The 14,951-nt window shown below is 36.8% G+C and overlaps 1 protein-coding gene across 1 annotated transcript in view; it reads right to left on the bottom strand.

The window, feature by feature from the left end:
- Nucleotides 1–213: 213 nt before the first annotated feature.
- PPP1R21 (protein phosphatase 1 regulatory subunit 21) overlaps nt 214–14,951 on the bottom strand; it is a 59,008-nt gene continuing 44,270 nt past the window's right edge. The window contains exons 16-22 of the mRNA XM_090281266.1: nt 14,324–14,416; nt 11,467–11,709; nt 8,249–8,281; nt 6,969–7,085; nt 4,779–4,877; nt 3,119–3,247; nt 214–914 (exon numbers count right to left, since the gene is read on the bottom strand). Coding sequence (XP_090137392.1) covers nt 885–914; nt 3,119–3,247; nt 4,779–4,877; nt 6,969–7,085; nt 8,249–8,281; nt 11,467–11,709; nt 14,324–14,416 — 744 coding nt within the window. The 3' untranslated portion in view covers nt 214–884. The remainder of the gene's footprint in view (nt 915–3,118; nt 3,248–4,778; nt 4,878–6,968; nt 7,086–8,248; nt 8,282–11,466; nt 11,710–14,323; nt 14,417–14,951) is intronic.

Genomic DNA, 14,951 nt, shown 5'->3' with positions numbered 1-14,951 from the left:
GGAGAGGACACTCCAGCGTCATCGCAAGATGTCGATTCAACACGGGAGGAGACAGATACCGTGTCACTCCCGAGTTGGACTGCACAGCCATTCTCGGCGGTGCAGATAGACTCTTAAGAAGCTACACCATCGTCTCTCGAGACGGACGGCTGCCGACGACGACTCTAATAGGTTTCAGTTTCCTTTATCAAATTTTCATAGAGAGACTGAAGGTTTGATATAAATACAAATTTATTGACATCAATTTTCTTAAGCTATTATTCCAACACAGAGAGGGTCCTGAAGAGCTGAAGGCAATGACAATAAACCCACAAGATCTGAAGTTTGCAAGGCCTACTCCCTCCGAGAGACAGAGACAGACATACAGACATGGGGGCAGAGGGGGGGAGAGGGAGGAGAAGAGAGAGAGAGAAAAGGAAAAAAGTCTGCAAAAAGAATCTGGAAACTGCTTTCAATTATAGCAAGAAGTAACGAGTTTGACAATGTAAGCATTTTTTCCAGAAACATATTACTATTCGATAGATACCAAATCAATGACCATATAATTGAGTCTGAAAATATACAAAATATTTTTGTTCTTACATACTGAAATTAAAACCTAATTTTAAAAAGTGCACAGTAAAAACAGCATAAGGAAACCTACAATATCCATGGTATGTGTATAGTTTTCCATTTCACTGCCAACATCAAATTTTGTATTTGCCTTATTGGTTACAAATATATTTTAAATGTTTCAAGGCCATTTACAACACTGACTCGTTTACTAGGTCCAACAACACTCCAGCTTCCTGAAGGCGGCCAGCACTGGTCGCGGAGTCTCGGCCCTGCAGCTCCCTGCAGCAGTAGCAGCTCTGGAAAGAAGTCACCAACCAGCTATGTGTAAACTATCGACTCTTGTTCTTTTTAGAATTTCCCTGTGCAAAGAAAAATATCAACAATAAGAACACAAACTTAAAGCAAAATATTTCACATAGTTTATAGACTGAGCTGTCTGGAAGCCATATTCCCACTTTGGACTTTATCTTCCAAGAGGAGAAAAGCTGATAACCTTGCATTGCTAATTTTTATTCAATAATCACAAAGCAGTTAGTTACTTTTAACTCTCCCAATCTCTAAGTTCATGGGCCCTTATACCCCTGGGGGCTGAGGACAGGCAATAAAGAAAATAAAGCTATCTTGGATTTATCAAACCTCAAATATTCCTTTTGTTCCAAAGACAATGGAATTTATGATTTCATGAAACCTAACCAAAAAAATTTAGCCTAAATATGTTTCTTTACTATTTAAATAGATACCTTTTAAAGATCTTAATAGATACTAATTTTACATAAGTGCCAACTGACACCCAAATGGCAATGATTATTGTCAAAAGGAAGCTCAGAAACTGGTTTAAAACAAGCTGGGGGAGAAGATGTCTTAACTTATTCCCAGTTCCCTCACATACAGACATTTGGACTTTCCAGTTTAACTTTTCTTCTTTCTGGAGAAGTTCACTTTTTAAAAAACATTCTGATTAGATTCCTATACTTAACTATTAGATACAAATACATTCTTCTCATGTAAGTGGGAAAAGCTTGTAGAATACAAACATTAAGAGCAAGATAATAGCAAGCAAACTCAGGATGTTTACTTGGTATCTAGTGGAGATGATGTCAACTCAGCCATAAGATAATGCTTTGGCTATCCGAATTACTAATGGACAGGGGAGGAAAAAACGCAATAGGGATCATAGCATAATCAAAGAAAGGTTAACAATATATGGTACAAAGTGAAGAAGGATCTCTAACTCAGTATTTTATTAATGACAGGTATTTTAAGGACTAGATTATAAAGTTCTGAGAGGGCTTGAAAATTCTCTAATTTCTAAAGTAGTTGCAATGAGGTCTGCTGTACTCGGCACTAACCCTTTTCCATTCAGGACCAAAGGCATTCTGCAGCTCTGGAGTCTGAAGTTTTCCTGCTACTTTCTTTCATATGTTAGGTGCTAAAAGAGGCTTTCTCATACTGCTCATACAAATGTGTTTACTTTGTACATGAGTTAGCTATTGCCCTGCTAGACTATGAAGAGGCCAAAAGGGTTAAAGGAGGCATTCTTCAAGAGAACCAACCCCCAGCCCCTACTTCCAAGCTCAAGTTTCCTGAGGCACAAGTAACTGGAGAACCATAATCAAAACCACATTGGCTGGTTACAATCATCACAAGATGTCCCAGAAAAGCATCCCAGACACTCTCAAAGTAGCCAGAGGCCAATCAATATCATGAAACTACCCTGAGAAACAAAACTATATAATGCAGATTCCAGTACATTAACATGATATATTTTCCAAGGAGATGCCAATTAAGCAGAATGCTGCCCTCCACTACCACTAGCAGATGCTAAATAAAGCTATGGTTTGTTTATCTCTATGTCCTCCCCAGTGCCAGCACATAGCAGGAACTCAATAAATGCCTGCTAAATCAGTAAGAGGCAGCAGTGAATTTCAAGAACACAGGCTGGAGACAGTAAATTCAAGCTGGTGGTGGTACATCATTCATTGTCTAAGTTACCAAAATGTGCTACGCATCTGAGATGATGCGTGAAACCAAGTCCTGGCCTCCTGAAGCGTACTTTTCATGACATGTGGATATGCATTTCCACATAAAAGTAATGCCAATATCTACTGATCCCAGCCTGGAGGCTTTATGTGAAATGGAATCAAAGGAATATTTTGGAATGAAAAGGACAAGACATTGTTAGGTAATATGGTTATATATGAGAATAAATCTGCTAAAGAGGGTTACTCTTCAACAGCACCATTTTAGATTCATATAAAAAAGAGCAAACCCCATTATAAACCTCCTAAGAGTCCCCCACCCCCACCCCCAAACTTACACAACAGTAGCAGGAATGCCAAAAAACAAAGGACACAGTATTAGGGCCTTAGAGGTCTGACCTTCTCTCAATTTAAAACTCAGCCAAAGAAACCTAATTTTACTTTTGGATAAGAGGACAAATTATATATATGGAACTAGTTATAAACACTTAAATCTCTTAACCTTTTACTCCTGAAATGCACAGCAATGAAATATAATACATTAAAAATTATACTGTAGAGAGACTACCCCCTCCTCTCCTTACCTTACTGGACATCTTTAGTGTGTCAATCTCTTCTCTCTGTTTAGACAGTGTCTCATTCATGCTGCACAGGTGGTCACTCATCATACTTAACTGATCTTCATAACTTCTCTTGGTAGTTGTCAGTTCATCCTAAATGGCAAAGGAAAAAAGAAAAAGTCAAAATCCCACCAGTTATACCACTTTAAAGCTTTAATTTATTAAAATTGGAAAAGCAACTTATCTAAATAGGACCTATATGATCAATTAACAAAAGGCTAACAAGAGAACAAAGTTAAAAGACATGAGGAAAAAGTTTTTCTCAGCCTTCAAACAACTTCTGAATGCCTTTGCAAAAATATAAGCATTTCCTTCTATGCCAGGTATAAAATTATCACAAAAAAACAAGGGCTACTTGATCTTTCTAAATTCCCTCAGGTTTTCCCATGCCTTCGGTGAGGTGGGGAAGTACACCTCTGGTACCATGCCACACCTGGATGGCCCACTGCCCTTCAGGCAGGATCGTCCTTGGAAGAAGCACCTTCCTCTCTCTTCCCATCTCTAGGCCCTCTTCAGCCCCTTAAACTAATCCTGTCCTCCCAGCTAATCTAATACACTGATCTGAAATCAGGAGGAAGTGGGTGTTGCTGTGCTAATGTGTTTTTCCTAATGTGTTTTTTCTTTGCCTGCATCATGTTTATATTTAAAAAGAACTTTCTGGATAAGGCTTTAAGACAAAGCAGTGAGTAAGGGGAAATATTTTTCAGCCCTACCTTTCAGGTTAGCTCAGTTTTATGAACCAGTAAAGAGAAGTAATAGAGTAAAAGTAAGGGACAGAGATTAACAGGGAGGAGGGAAAGAAAGGACTATGGGTGAAAAAGTATTTTAAAAAATGCTTTCACATTGACATTGTTGTGGATCATACTACCATATATAAATACAAAAATTTAGAGAAGCTCAGTGCTTCTGTAAAATGCAGTAATTATTGGTATTTTAACCCATAATTGGCAACTTTGATATAAGCAGATAAATGCTGACTCAGCAAAGGTGACAGTTTGTGAGTTAAATATTTATCATTTTCTCTGAAATAGTGTTGGAAATTTTGGGAAGTTGAGAAATGCAAAGAAGTTGCATGAAGGGTTTAGAGATGTAACTATTTGCTTTAACTACTGCCTTACATTTCATAATTCATTTAAAGTGACTAATGACTGCTAGCATTCTGCTAAAAGTGTTGTTTGTATAATGAATTACTTTTCATTTATAAAAATAAAAGTAATTTTACTTACAAAGAGGAAATACTGACTACAAAACTATTTAAAATTAAAATCAAGTCAGAGAAACAAACAATACAAGCACTTTTGTCTTACATGAGTGAGATGTTACTTTAAAATGAGTTAGAAATACAGTGATTGGAAAGATGTGTGTCTAGACATCAAATGCCACTACTTTATTTTATTTATTTTTCTCAAGACAAAATAGACTTCATTTTTTATTTTTTAGAGGTATCCCTCATTTTATTGTGCTTTACAGATACTGTGTATTTTTATACACAGAAGGTTTGTAGCAACCCTGCATCAAGCAAGTCTACCGTCAAGTGCCACTACTTCAGAGGGAAAATGCTGCCCAAGAACTTTGAATGAAGAAGAAAACATATGAAAATTGCTTAGGTAACACATGAACTCACCTGAAGTCTGCTGATGTTCTGACTGGCTACTTTCATTTCTTCTGCCAGCGCCTCTTTGGACTTTTCAGCCAAGGCCAGCCTTTTAGAGAGTGCTCGGCACTGTTAAATCAGAAAGCACTCCATTATCACACGGAGCATTTCCCAAAAGCACATTTACTTCAGGGAAGATTATTGGAAAACAATCCCCCAAACCAAACCCTTCCCTTCCTCCTTCCCTCCCTTCCTTCACAAATAGCAGAATACCTACAGGCCTGTACCAGATACTACAGTACACATAAGGAAGATGATGTCCCACTCTCTTTATTTTAATAAGGAAACAAAATGTCTACTAACCCAAGATCATCAATGTTTCCTTTTTCCTAGCTCTACTCCAATGGCCAGTGGTTACAAAAAACATTAAAAATGTTCACATTTACCCAGGATTCATTTATATTTACACTGGACAAAAAGGGAAGCTGTTATTTAAAACATTGTCAGTGGTGTCTGACCAGGCAATATGGATCCTAAGATACTTTTCTTGTGTTTTAAGTCCTTTATTAAAGACCACATTACAGGAACAATAAAAGCTTTACAGCCCTACTCTACAGATTATGCTCTAGCTACATGGAAAAATAAAAGTGAGGGGAGGACTGTAAATATCCCAGCTGCTTTCTCTGGGGGTTTTACCAAACCCAGGCTGTCTGGAGACAGAAGAAAAGAGAAAAAACTCTATCTCACACTCTTGTTCAAAGAGGGTTTACCATTGAAAGGATCACTAAACTTTCTGATGAGGCCAAGAGACCAACAAGGAGAATCTGTTAAGACACTTTTGAATGCTCAACATCAGATGCTCAAACTAATCATTCCAGTAAAGTCATACGCAAGGTGGGGGGAGGGAGGGGAGTTACCACTTCCTGTTTACAGATGAGGAAAAACAAGAACAATTTAATAATTCTTGTACCACAATTGTGCTGCAGACATTTACTAAGATAAGCAAGTCTTTTGGACACAAAACAGCCACAAAAATCCCCACTCATTTCAGGAAACCTCAGCCAACCAAATCAACCGCCCCCTATTAACCAAACATCTATGTGCTCAGCACTAAACCTGAAAGAGAGAGAGGGAATTACAAGGCACATGTCCTCGTGAAGATAACAATCAAGTCTGAAACACTAACTCAGAAGGCAGTTAGAGATCCAAATAAGGACATGATTTTGTGCTGCCCCGCGTGGCTCAGATGCTAAGGACTCCAGCAGTTGTAAGTCATCCAGTCAGGTGTCCTCCCCACTTTCTAGAGCCCTGCAAGCTGTCACTATTGATCCACTCATCAAACAGGTATGTAATGGTTGCTTATGAACAACACTGAACTAGGCACACCATTTACTTTAGCAGGGAGACAAAAAAGCAAAGCTCCTCTCCACTTCCAGCAACTGGCTGCCTATTCTCCATCTCTGAAGTTACTGGACAAAATCACAGACAGATCCCAATAAAGGATGTTTGTCTTTAAAAAAAAAAAAAGTTATTTAACAATTACAGCATTATAATTCTGTCTCACATCTACAGCTGACCTTTTTAATGTAAAGTTTCAAATCAGACACCTACAGGGGTTCTTATATATTCTATCTTATTTGTTTCTTACTCTTTGATACTGTGCTCTCTTTCTTCATTTTCTTCCCTTCTAATCAATGAATTGTATGTAATTTCACTGATTATCTTGCAGTGTTTTTCCTGTTCTTTCAAGAAAATTATTTAGTGAGAAAAGAAGAAAATGTAACAAAAAGTAAGATTTTTTATCTTTTAATGGTTGAAAAAAGGTTAGATTTTTATCACTTACAGCAACTAATTTCAACAAAGCGTCATTTAGAAACTGAACAGTATTTTTAAAAAGGAAAAATGCATATTTTTAAAATTTCTCTATATGAAAATTCCTTGGCCTATGAATGTTACCTGCCTATAACTCTCTATAAATAATCTGTAATAATAATGTTCCAAAACACAGATGACCATAGGAAAAGCTACCTATAAATATCAACTATTTTTTCAGTAACTTAGAAATGACAAATCAATGCTATATTTATTGAAATGAAAATTTTTGGTTGGTATATAGGCACTGACTTCTCTCATCTAGTGAACAGCAGGAGACCAGGACAGTGACCTAATTCCTGAAGGGGTTAGGAAAAAAACACCAAATCTAATTAACTCTCCACTCACCTCAGCATAAAAATGCACTGACTTACTGTCAGCCAGCTGCAGTTGAGACGTCAGTTCCACTATCCTTGCCATATAGTGATTTTTAATTAAGTCTTCACGAGATTCCATATCTGGAACCTAAACAGAGCACACATAGCTAAATAAATGAACGTCAGTGAGATGAAGCAGATCTAGAAAAAAAAATTAACATCACTTTGGGAAAAAAAGAGGCAATATTTTTTACACATTCATTTGCAATTTGATGGGGAATCGTCATTTTCCTAACCCCTCCAAGAAACTTCTGACAGGGCAGGCGAAGGAATATTCTAATTTCTTTTTCGACATCTGCCTATGTGAGAATGAACCTGTGGCTTCAAGAAACAGCAGAATTGAAGTACTGAGCAGTCCTGGGGCCACATCCCTCCATCAGCTTTTAGTAGCCACAAACCTGACTTTCAAAATTTCTACCTTACTCCTATGTCCTTCTCTAATTGCAAGAGGGCAAGAAAGAGCGAATATGTATTGAAACCCCTAAAATTTGAACGTTCTTTTTTCCTCCATTATCTTAATGCTCTTAAAAATATGAACCAATTAAACTATTGCTTTAATGTATAGTAATGACCCTTGTCCCAGACTAGCATTTCTTCTAGTTACTCTAACAATGACACACTATTGAATTTAGTTTAAAAAACATATGCAGAAGTTCAAGATTACCTAAAGTATAAGACCAATGAGGAAATCAAAGAATTTATCGACCACTTTGAACTATATTTGCCAGCTCACCATACTGAGTGGTAAACTAAAGGACTTCAGTGTTATTTTAATGGTTATTTATAAAGTTATATCTTATAACATTTCAAAACTCAAATGTGCAACCCTGTGTGACAAGCCAAATCTGCCTGAGTTCACTCACTCAAGGGCTGGGAACAACTGGCAGGCACACTGTTCATAAGACCCTGAAAACCCCTGCGCTCCCAGCCTGCCCACTGGGCTAACGGCATTCAGCCTCACCCAGCATGCCAGCAAGCTGACGGCCACACTCAAGCCACACCTTGTCAAACTGCCAAGTCAAGTCATTCAACGCAGCATTTACAAAACAGGCTGTAATTTGCTGTGACAGTTAAAATAGAACCAGAGAGAAAAGCAACATGGATCCGCTGATGGAGGGGGAAACACTGGCTCCACATTTGCTAGAATGGGCAAAACACACTCTTAGACAAAGCAGACTTTTATAAGACTTTGTCAATAAACATGCGGCCAGATATTTACTGACAAACAACATGATGCAAAGCACACATTACCTCACTGTCAGATATCCTGGTTAAAATCCCAATCTGGAACACAAGGAAAAAAATTCTTTAGAATAGATTGTTGACATTTCAAACACAATGTGTAAGCACATAATACTTCCTCAGTTCATACTTTTAAAGAGCACTGGGACTGGAATACTAGATCACCCTGGGATTGTTTCTTACTACAAGGAAGCAGTGCTTGCAGATAGGTAACCGCACTTGCTATTTCTCCCATGAGGCAGTAATGGGTAACGATCATCACTATTTCCTCTATCAAAATGCTGTTAGTTGTTTTCATCACTGAAACCAACAAACTGGGAAGAGAGAAGAACAGCTTTGGATTTGCCTTGTCATTTCTGTGCCTATTTCCAAAGCAGCAGCCAAGATGGTGACCATCATAACAGAACATTCCAAGAAGGAAAAAAAACAAACAAACAAACAAACAACAAAAAAAAACCCACTGGCTGAAAATTCCAAAGGAGACAGAAGAAATACATTTTTTAAATTTATTTATTTTTCAAAGAGGGAGGAGGGAGGGAAAAAGAGAGGGAGAGAAACATTGATGTGAGAGAGAAACATTGTAGGCTGTTCACATATGCCCCCAACAAGGGACCTGGCTGGGAACTGAACTGGAGACCTTTTAGTTCACAGGCCAGTGCTCAATCCACTGAGCCACACCAGCCAGGGCAGAAACACATTTTTGATACAATGTTATTATGACATCATTAAGTATTTATTTCAGATTTAAATTAATGAAAATTAATTTTAGACACATTAAAGTGCTGCCAGGTTCTAACACTTCGTTTTATCAAGTAAGATTTCAAAAATAGATAGTTATGATTACTAGATTCAGGTTATTGTTCATGTGCTTGGGTACAATAACCTAAAAAAGCTATTGGGAACTCAGTTTCAATGGATTCTGTTCATCACAGATGACACCCAATAAAGTTTTCACAGACTGTAAATAATATCATCAAGAGTATTACTCTGAATAGTGAGCAGCAGATCAACTGAACATGTACTAATGAATGTTATACCCACCTAGCTATAAAGGGTCTTTTATAAGACTTCTTTTTAAAAAAAGGAGGGCCATAATTTTCTACTCACTGAAGCAGGGGTAGCAATTAGTCTTTCCTTTTCAGTTAAAAACTGTTTACAGTGACCGTTTACTTTTATATATTCAAATATGACTACTTTGGTATCCATCTGCCTCCCCACCCTCACCCCCTCACTCCCAAGTTACGGCTTGAGAATGTGGGACAGCATGTAGCTCCTCTGTACACATGTATATCCAAGCTCTTATTCCATTGAGCAACTAAGGGAAAGGAATAGATTCAATCCTATGAAAAATGAAAGGTGGCTAACCATATCTTTGGTCTCTAATCCTGACCATCAAAGACCATGCCCAAAACTGGGGTTCATGGAAAATGTGATAAATGTGGCAAATCTCAACTGTGCCTTAAATGAGAGGGGATAAAAAGAAAGAAATACAAGGAAGACAGAAAACACCATCCCTTTTTATCTCGATTATCTCCAGGTCATTTTTGGCAGGAATCGGCCATCGGCAGAGGGCACGAGAGTTCTGTGCTGGGCCCCTTCCAGGCTTCAGGTACTCTTCTCCTGCCTTGGACTCCTGCTCACTTGTGAAGCACACTCATGTTACCTCTCCGTGAGGTCCACCCTGAGCCTCCAGAGACCTCCTCTGTGATCCCACAACCCTGTGCACAGGGCTCCCTATGAGATTATTCTGTGAGCATGGCGTTCATTCAATTCCAAATGCTGAGAAGTTTGGTTGTTTTTTGCTTTTCTAAAACTTTTAATTCTCTTTCTCTCTCTTAAATTTTATAATAAAAAATTTCAAATATACAGAAAGTTGGAGGGAAAAGTATAAAAAACATCTGTATAGCCACCATCTATACTCAATGAACATTTTGCTACATTTGTTTTATTTATTTTTATGCATATATTTATTCTGGACAATCTCGAAGTAAATTACAGACATTATGATACCTTACCCTAAGTACAGTGGTTCCTCGGTACTTGTCATTAATTCATTCCAGAACTCATGACAAATGCTGAAACAGACCGGTACCGAGGAAGCAATGAGTGATGAAGCATTTTCTGTCGCAGGGCAGCGCATGACTCATACAAGTTCTAACAAGAGCCGCAAGTCCCGAGCTAGAACCAAGTGCTGAAACATTTTTTTCTCATCATAATGCGACAAGTACAGGGCTTGATCAGTTCTGAAGCCTACAAGTACCGAGGTATGACTGTACTTTGGCATTAAGATATTCTCCTAATAATCATAATACCATGATCACACCTAGGAAAATTAACAATAATTCAAGTTTCTAACATTGTTAAGGTGCAGTGAGGTCGGTATACATCCTGAAAATAAGTTGGTTTGCATATTTCACTATTAGGTCTGCTCTGAATCAGATGCAAGGTAAATGTGAGAAGGACCGTGACTTGTTCTTCAATAGCATCAGTGAGCTATGGATGGGATAAAGTCACACACCTTAGGACAAGGACTTCAAGGAGCACTGTGGCTCTCCTCAAGTTCCTTGAGAAATGCTTGTTAAAATACACCTAATGAGCTTTCTGATTATGAAGGGTTTTTCTTTCCCCCTTCCTGATTTCTCTTTTCCTAGATTTTCTAATTTGTTTTTACATTGGGCAGAATATTATAATCAGAAAACTTCTTTCAAAGTAACTCTGAATTCTATAATCCCAAGAGATGTTTCTTCACTTTTTAAATCACTGCTATTAAATATAAAGTTGCAAGATAACCTGCCAGTCTACTGCCTTATAAAATATAACTAACCCAATGGGTCTCTGTATTAAGTATATGTCATAAAGTGTCCAGAAATATGCCACATAATTGGTTAAAAATTGTATTTGTGGTTATTTCTATAAAGACCTAGGCATTTAGCCTTTGGTAAGAAATATAATTCCATTTTATAAGTGTTTCTATGGAAAACAGAATTATCTTAAAGTTGACTTGCTAGATCTTTTCCAGGAACACAGCCCTCACCATGGGAGTTTCATATAAAATCAAAGGGAATTTAATGGAGATGCTTTTCGAAGGAGGCATCTGCTTACCAGCCTGCTTTTTCTAAATCACATGGATCATTCCTATTATAAACTGATATGTTTATATAGTTAGTTAACGTAACTAACATTAGGTTAGATCCTTACCAATTAACATAAAAAGGGATGGCACTTACCAGACTGGTGCTGTGAACTGGCTCCAGCACAGCCTTAGCTGAGGCTTCTTCCTGGCCTGAAGCATTCACCGCGGAGGAGTTTTCCTGGGCCAGCCCAACCACCTGCCCGCTGCTTGTACTCTTCACCTTATCTGCAACTCGCTGGTTTTCCTTCTCCAGCTTGATTTTGGCTAACTGTGCTTCCAACATCCAATGTTCTTTTTCCTGCTCCAGTTTAGAAATCTTCTCCAAACTCTGCTGAACCTTGAAAGCAACAGAGTTCTGCATCTTAGAGGATGAAGATAAAACTTAGTGGCCAAAATAATACTTTATAAAATATAAAGCAAAACTACCTCACAGAGGCAAAAACAAAATCTTGACCATGGAATAGGGAACAATTTATTCAACAGGATGCAAAATGCACATCCATAAATTAAGAAATTGAGGTATAGTAAAATAAAATCTCTATTCATCAAAAGGTATCATTAAAAGAGTAAAAAGGAAGCCAAAAAGTGGAAAAAGAAACATATATTCCAATAGAGGACTAATATCCAGAACACATTAAAGCATTCTACAAATCTATAAGAAAAAGATAGACAACTCAACAGAGACATAGGAAAAAAGAAAGACTTGACTAGACACTTGAAAAAGGCGTTATAAACATAAAAAGGAAGGTACTCAATGCCACTATTTACCAAGGAAAAGCAATTCAAAATCACCCAAATGACTAAAATTTAAAGTAAAAAAAGATAAAGGGATTAAGAAATACAAATTAGAAGTTACAGAACAGTCACAGAGAAGTAAATTACAGCATAAGAAATATAGTCAATAATATTGTAATCACTATGTATGGTCCAGGTAGGTACTTCAGATATTGGGGGACCACTTTATAAAGTATATGATTATCTAACCACTATACTGTACATCTGAAACTAATACAAAATAATACTGAATGTAAATTCTAATTGATAGAAAATACAAACGTGGGTATGTTTGTGGAGTAACTTAAATAATCATACTATAGTGCTGAGAGTAGAATTTGGGACAAACACTGAAAAATGGGCAGGATCTTTTAAAACTGAACATATCATATCCTCTGACCCAATAATTCTCCTTCCAGGTATATACTCAATGGAAAATACATGCATGTTTACCAAAAGGCATGTACGAAAGCCAAACACTTAGAACTACCCAAATACTCATAAGCAGTAAGAATAATTATGTATATTCACACAATAAATATTCACAGCAATGAAAATGAACAGATTACAACTATATATAACACAGATGAATATTACAAATATAATGTTGAATGAAAAAAGCCAGACCTGAAAGAGTATACACTACATAATCTCATTTACTAAAAAGTTCAGTGTCAGGCAACAAACCTAATCTATGGTGTTAGAATGCAAGATTAATGATTTTCTCTAGAAGAGAGGACTGGAGAAGGGCATGAGGAAGGTCTCTGGAGCCCTAGTTATTTTTTTAAAGGTATACCTTACATAAATAAATAATTTTTTTTTTTAAATCTTACCTAGGTGCTGGTTATATTCATTGGGATATATATTAATGATTTGTATATTTTCTTTAAGTACATTACACTTCAATAAAAAGTTTAAGAAGCTAATTCTTGGGACAAATAAAAGCTTGAAAATTACATAAAATAAAATCCTATAGTGAATTCCAAATGCTTTACCAACTACCACGGTTGAACAAACACCAAAGACCAGGCACTATTCCTGGTGCTTTCCTCCGGTTATCCCACTGAGGCCTCCTGAGAGTCCTACAGTTCTCATTTCTCAAAGAGAACTAAAGCTCCCAAGAGCTAAACCACCTGCTAAGCTAACAAATGGCAGAGCCAGGATTTGGGACTCCATCTGTCTAGCTCACAAGTCTGAGTCTTTTCACTATAACACACTGCCTCTTATTGGCTCAATTAATCCTTACCGGACCTTGAAAGGAAGATATTATCCTCACTTTAGAGAGGCAAGAAGTGAGGCCCAGAGTATTTATCAGACTAGCCTGCAGCTGGTCAATGGCAGAGTGGGAAAAGCAATAGCTTTGAAGTCAGACCGCTCTGTCACTTACTAGCTATTTTGGGTAAAAGGTACTTCATTTCTTTGAGCCTTACTTCTTCGCATAATATAAGAAGAAAATCCAAAGTCATTTTTTTAGGTATTCCACATTTTATTGTTTGTCTCAGTAATTCTGTTTTTCAGAAATTATTCTGTGGATGAAATTTTTAGTTCCATCATCACAGCATACTAAAAACAAAAAGACAAGTCATATGTGTCCAATGAAAATAAGGTCAGCATAGACAAAATATTGTCTCAGATTAATTTATTTGTGTTGTCTTTAAAATAAGCATTTCCAAAACTAAAAGCAAACCACTGTTAAAGTGAACACATCTCTAACAAAAGCTAAACTGGTATCAGTTTGTAACAACTTGTATAAACATAGTACCTCTGACCTACTGCCTCCAAACTCAAGCAACTGATTGAATATTAAAATTTTTTCATTCCTGCTCATTTAAGAAATAACTCACTGAGTCTCTAGCCCCTCCCCCCTTGGCCTTGTTATTTCAGACACTAAAATCTAGTGCCTAAATAAAGAATTAATCATCATGGCCAAAGTGTGTTGATATTACTTTACTGACAATTATAACACCAATTGAATCAAGAGGACTTTAAATTTAGAGTACAAAGAAACAGTCTTTCAGTGAATTATGCGTATGGGGCTTTTCAGCATGTGTTAAACAATTAACTTTACATGTTTACTTATATAACCTTATAAATCACCCAAGTATGTTAAAAACCTTTTCCAGGAGGTTTAACATTTATGCTCTTTAAAAAGTGCCACGATTTTCCAGGTGCTATACCTGTTGTGCAAGGCCTTCTCGGCTTTCAGTAGAGCTGAGAAGGATCCGGCGGTTCGCCAGTGCTTCTTCATAAGGCACAGACTCCAAGAGGGGCTATGGGGAAAGCATCAAAAAAAGTAAAGAAAAAAAATCATATCATCTACCTGATCCTATATATACAAATTAGAATGCTAAATGGGGTTTGATAATAAATTCAGATGTATGCCAAAATAGACTATTTCCTTTAATACATTTAAAAATAAACTTCATAAAAAAAGAAAAATAATAAAGGTGAACTTGTCATCCAAGTTACAAGCTACACTAATTAAAACAATATTGACTTACACCAAAATAGAGAGATAAAGGAACAGGATAGAAAATCTTGAAACAGACAAAAGCACATACAAAAATATAGTATGTGACAAATGCTGCATCTTTAAGTCAAAATGTAGCCTGAATAAAAGGTACAAGAACAACCAGCTAATAATTTAGAAAAATAAGTATTTAGATCCCTATTTTTACACCTCTTGGCAAAATAATTGTCAAAATAATTTCTTTATTTTGACAAGATGGATTAAAAATCTCAAGATAAAAATGTAGGCCCCAAAAATATTGGAAAAAAAAATATGTGACCATCTCTATAATTTTA

The sequence above is a fragment of the Furipterus horrens genome, unplaced genomic scaffold, assembly GCF_987537825.1.
Source record: "Furipterus horrens unplaced genomic scaffold, mFurHor1.1.pri manual_scaffold_6, whole genome shotgun sequence".
Taxonomy (NCBI): Eukaryota; Metazoa; Chordata; class Mammalia; order Chiroptera; family Furipteridae; genus Furipterus; species Furipterus horrens.
This window is presented reverse-complemented; position numbering and strand designations above follow the sequence as displayed.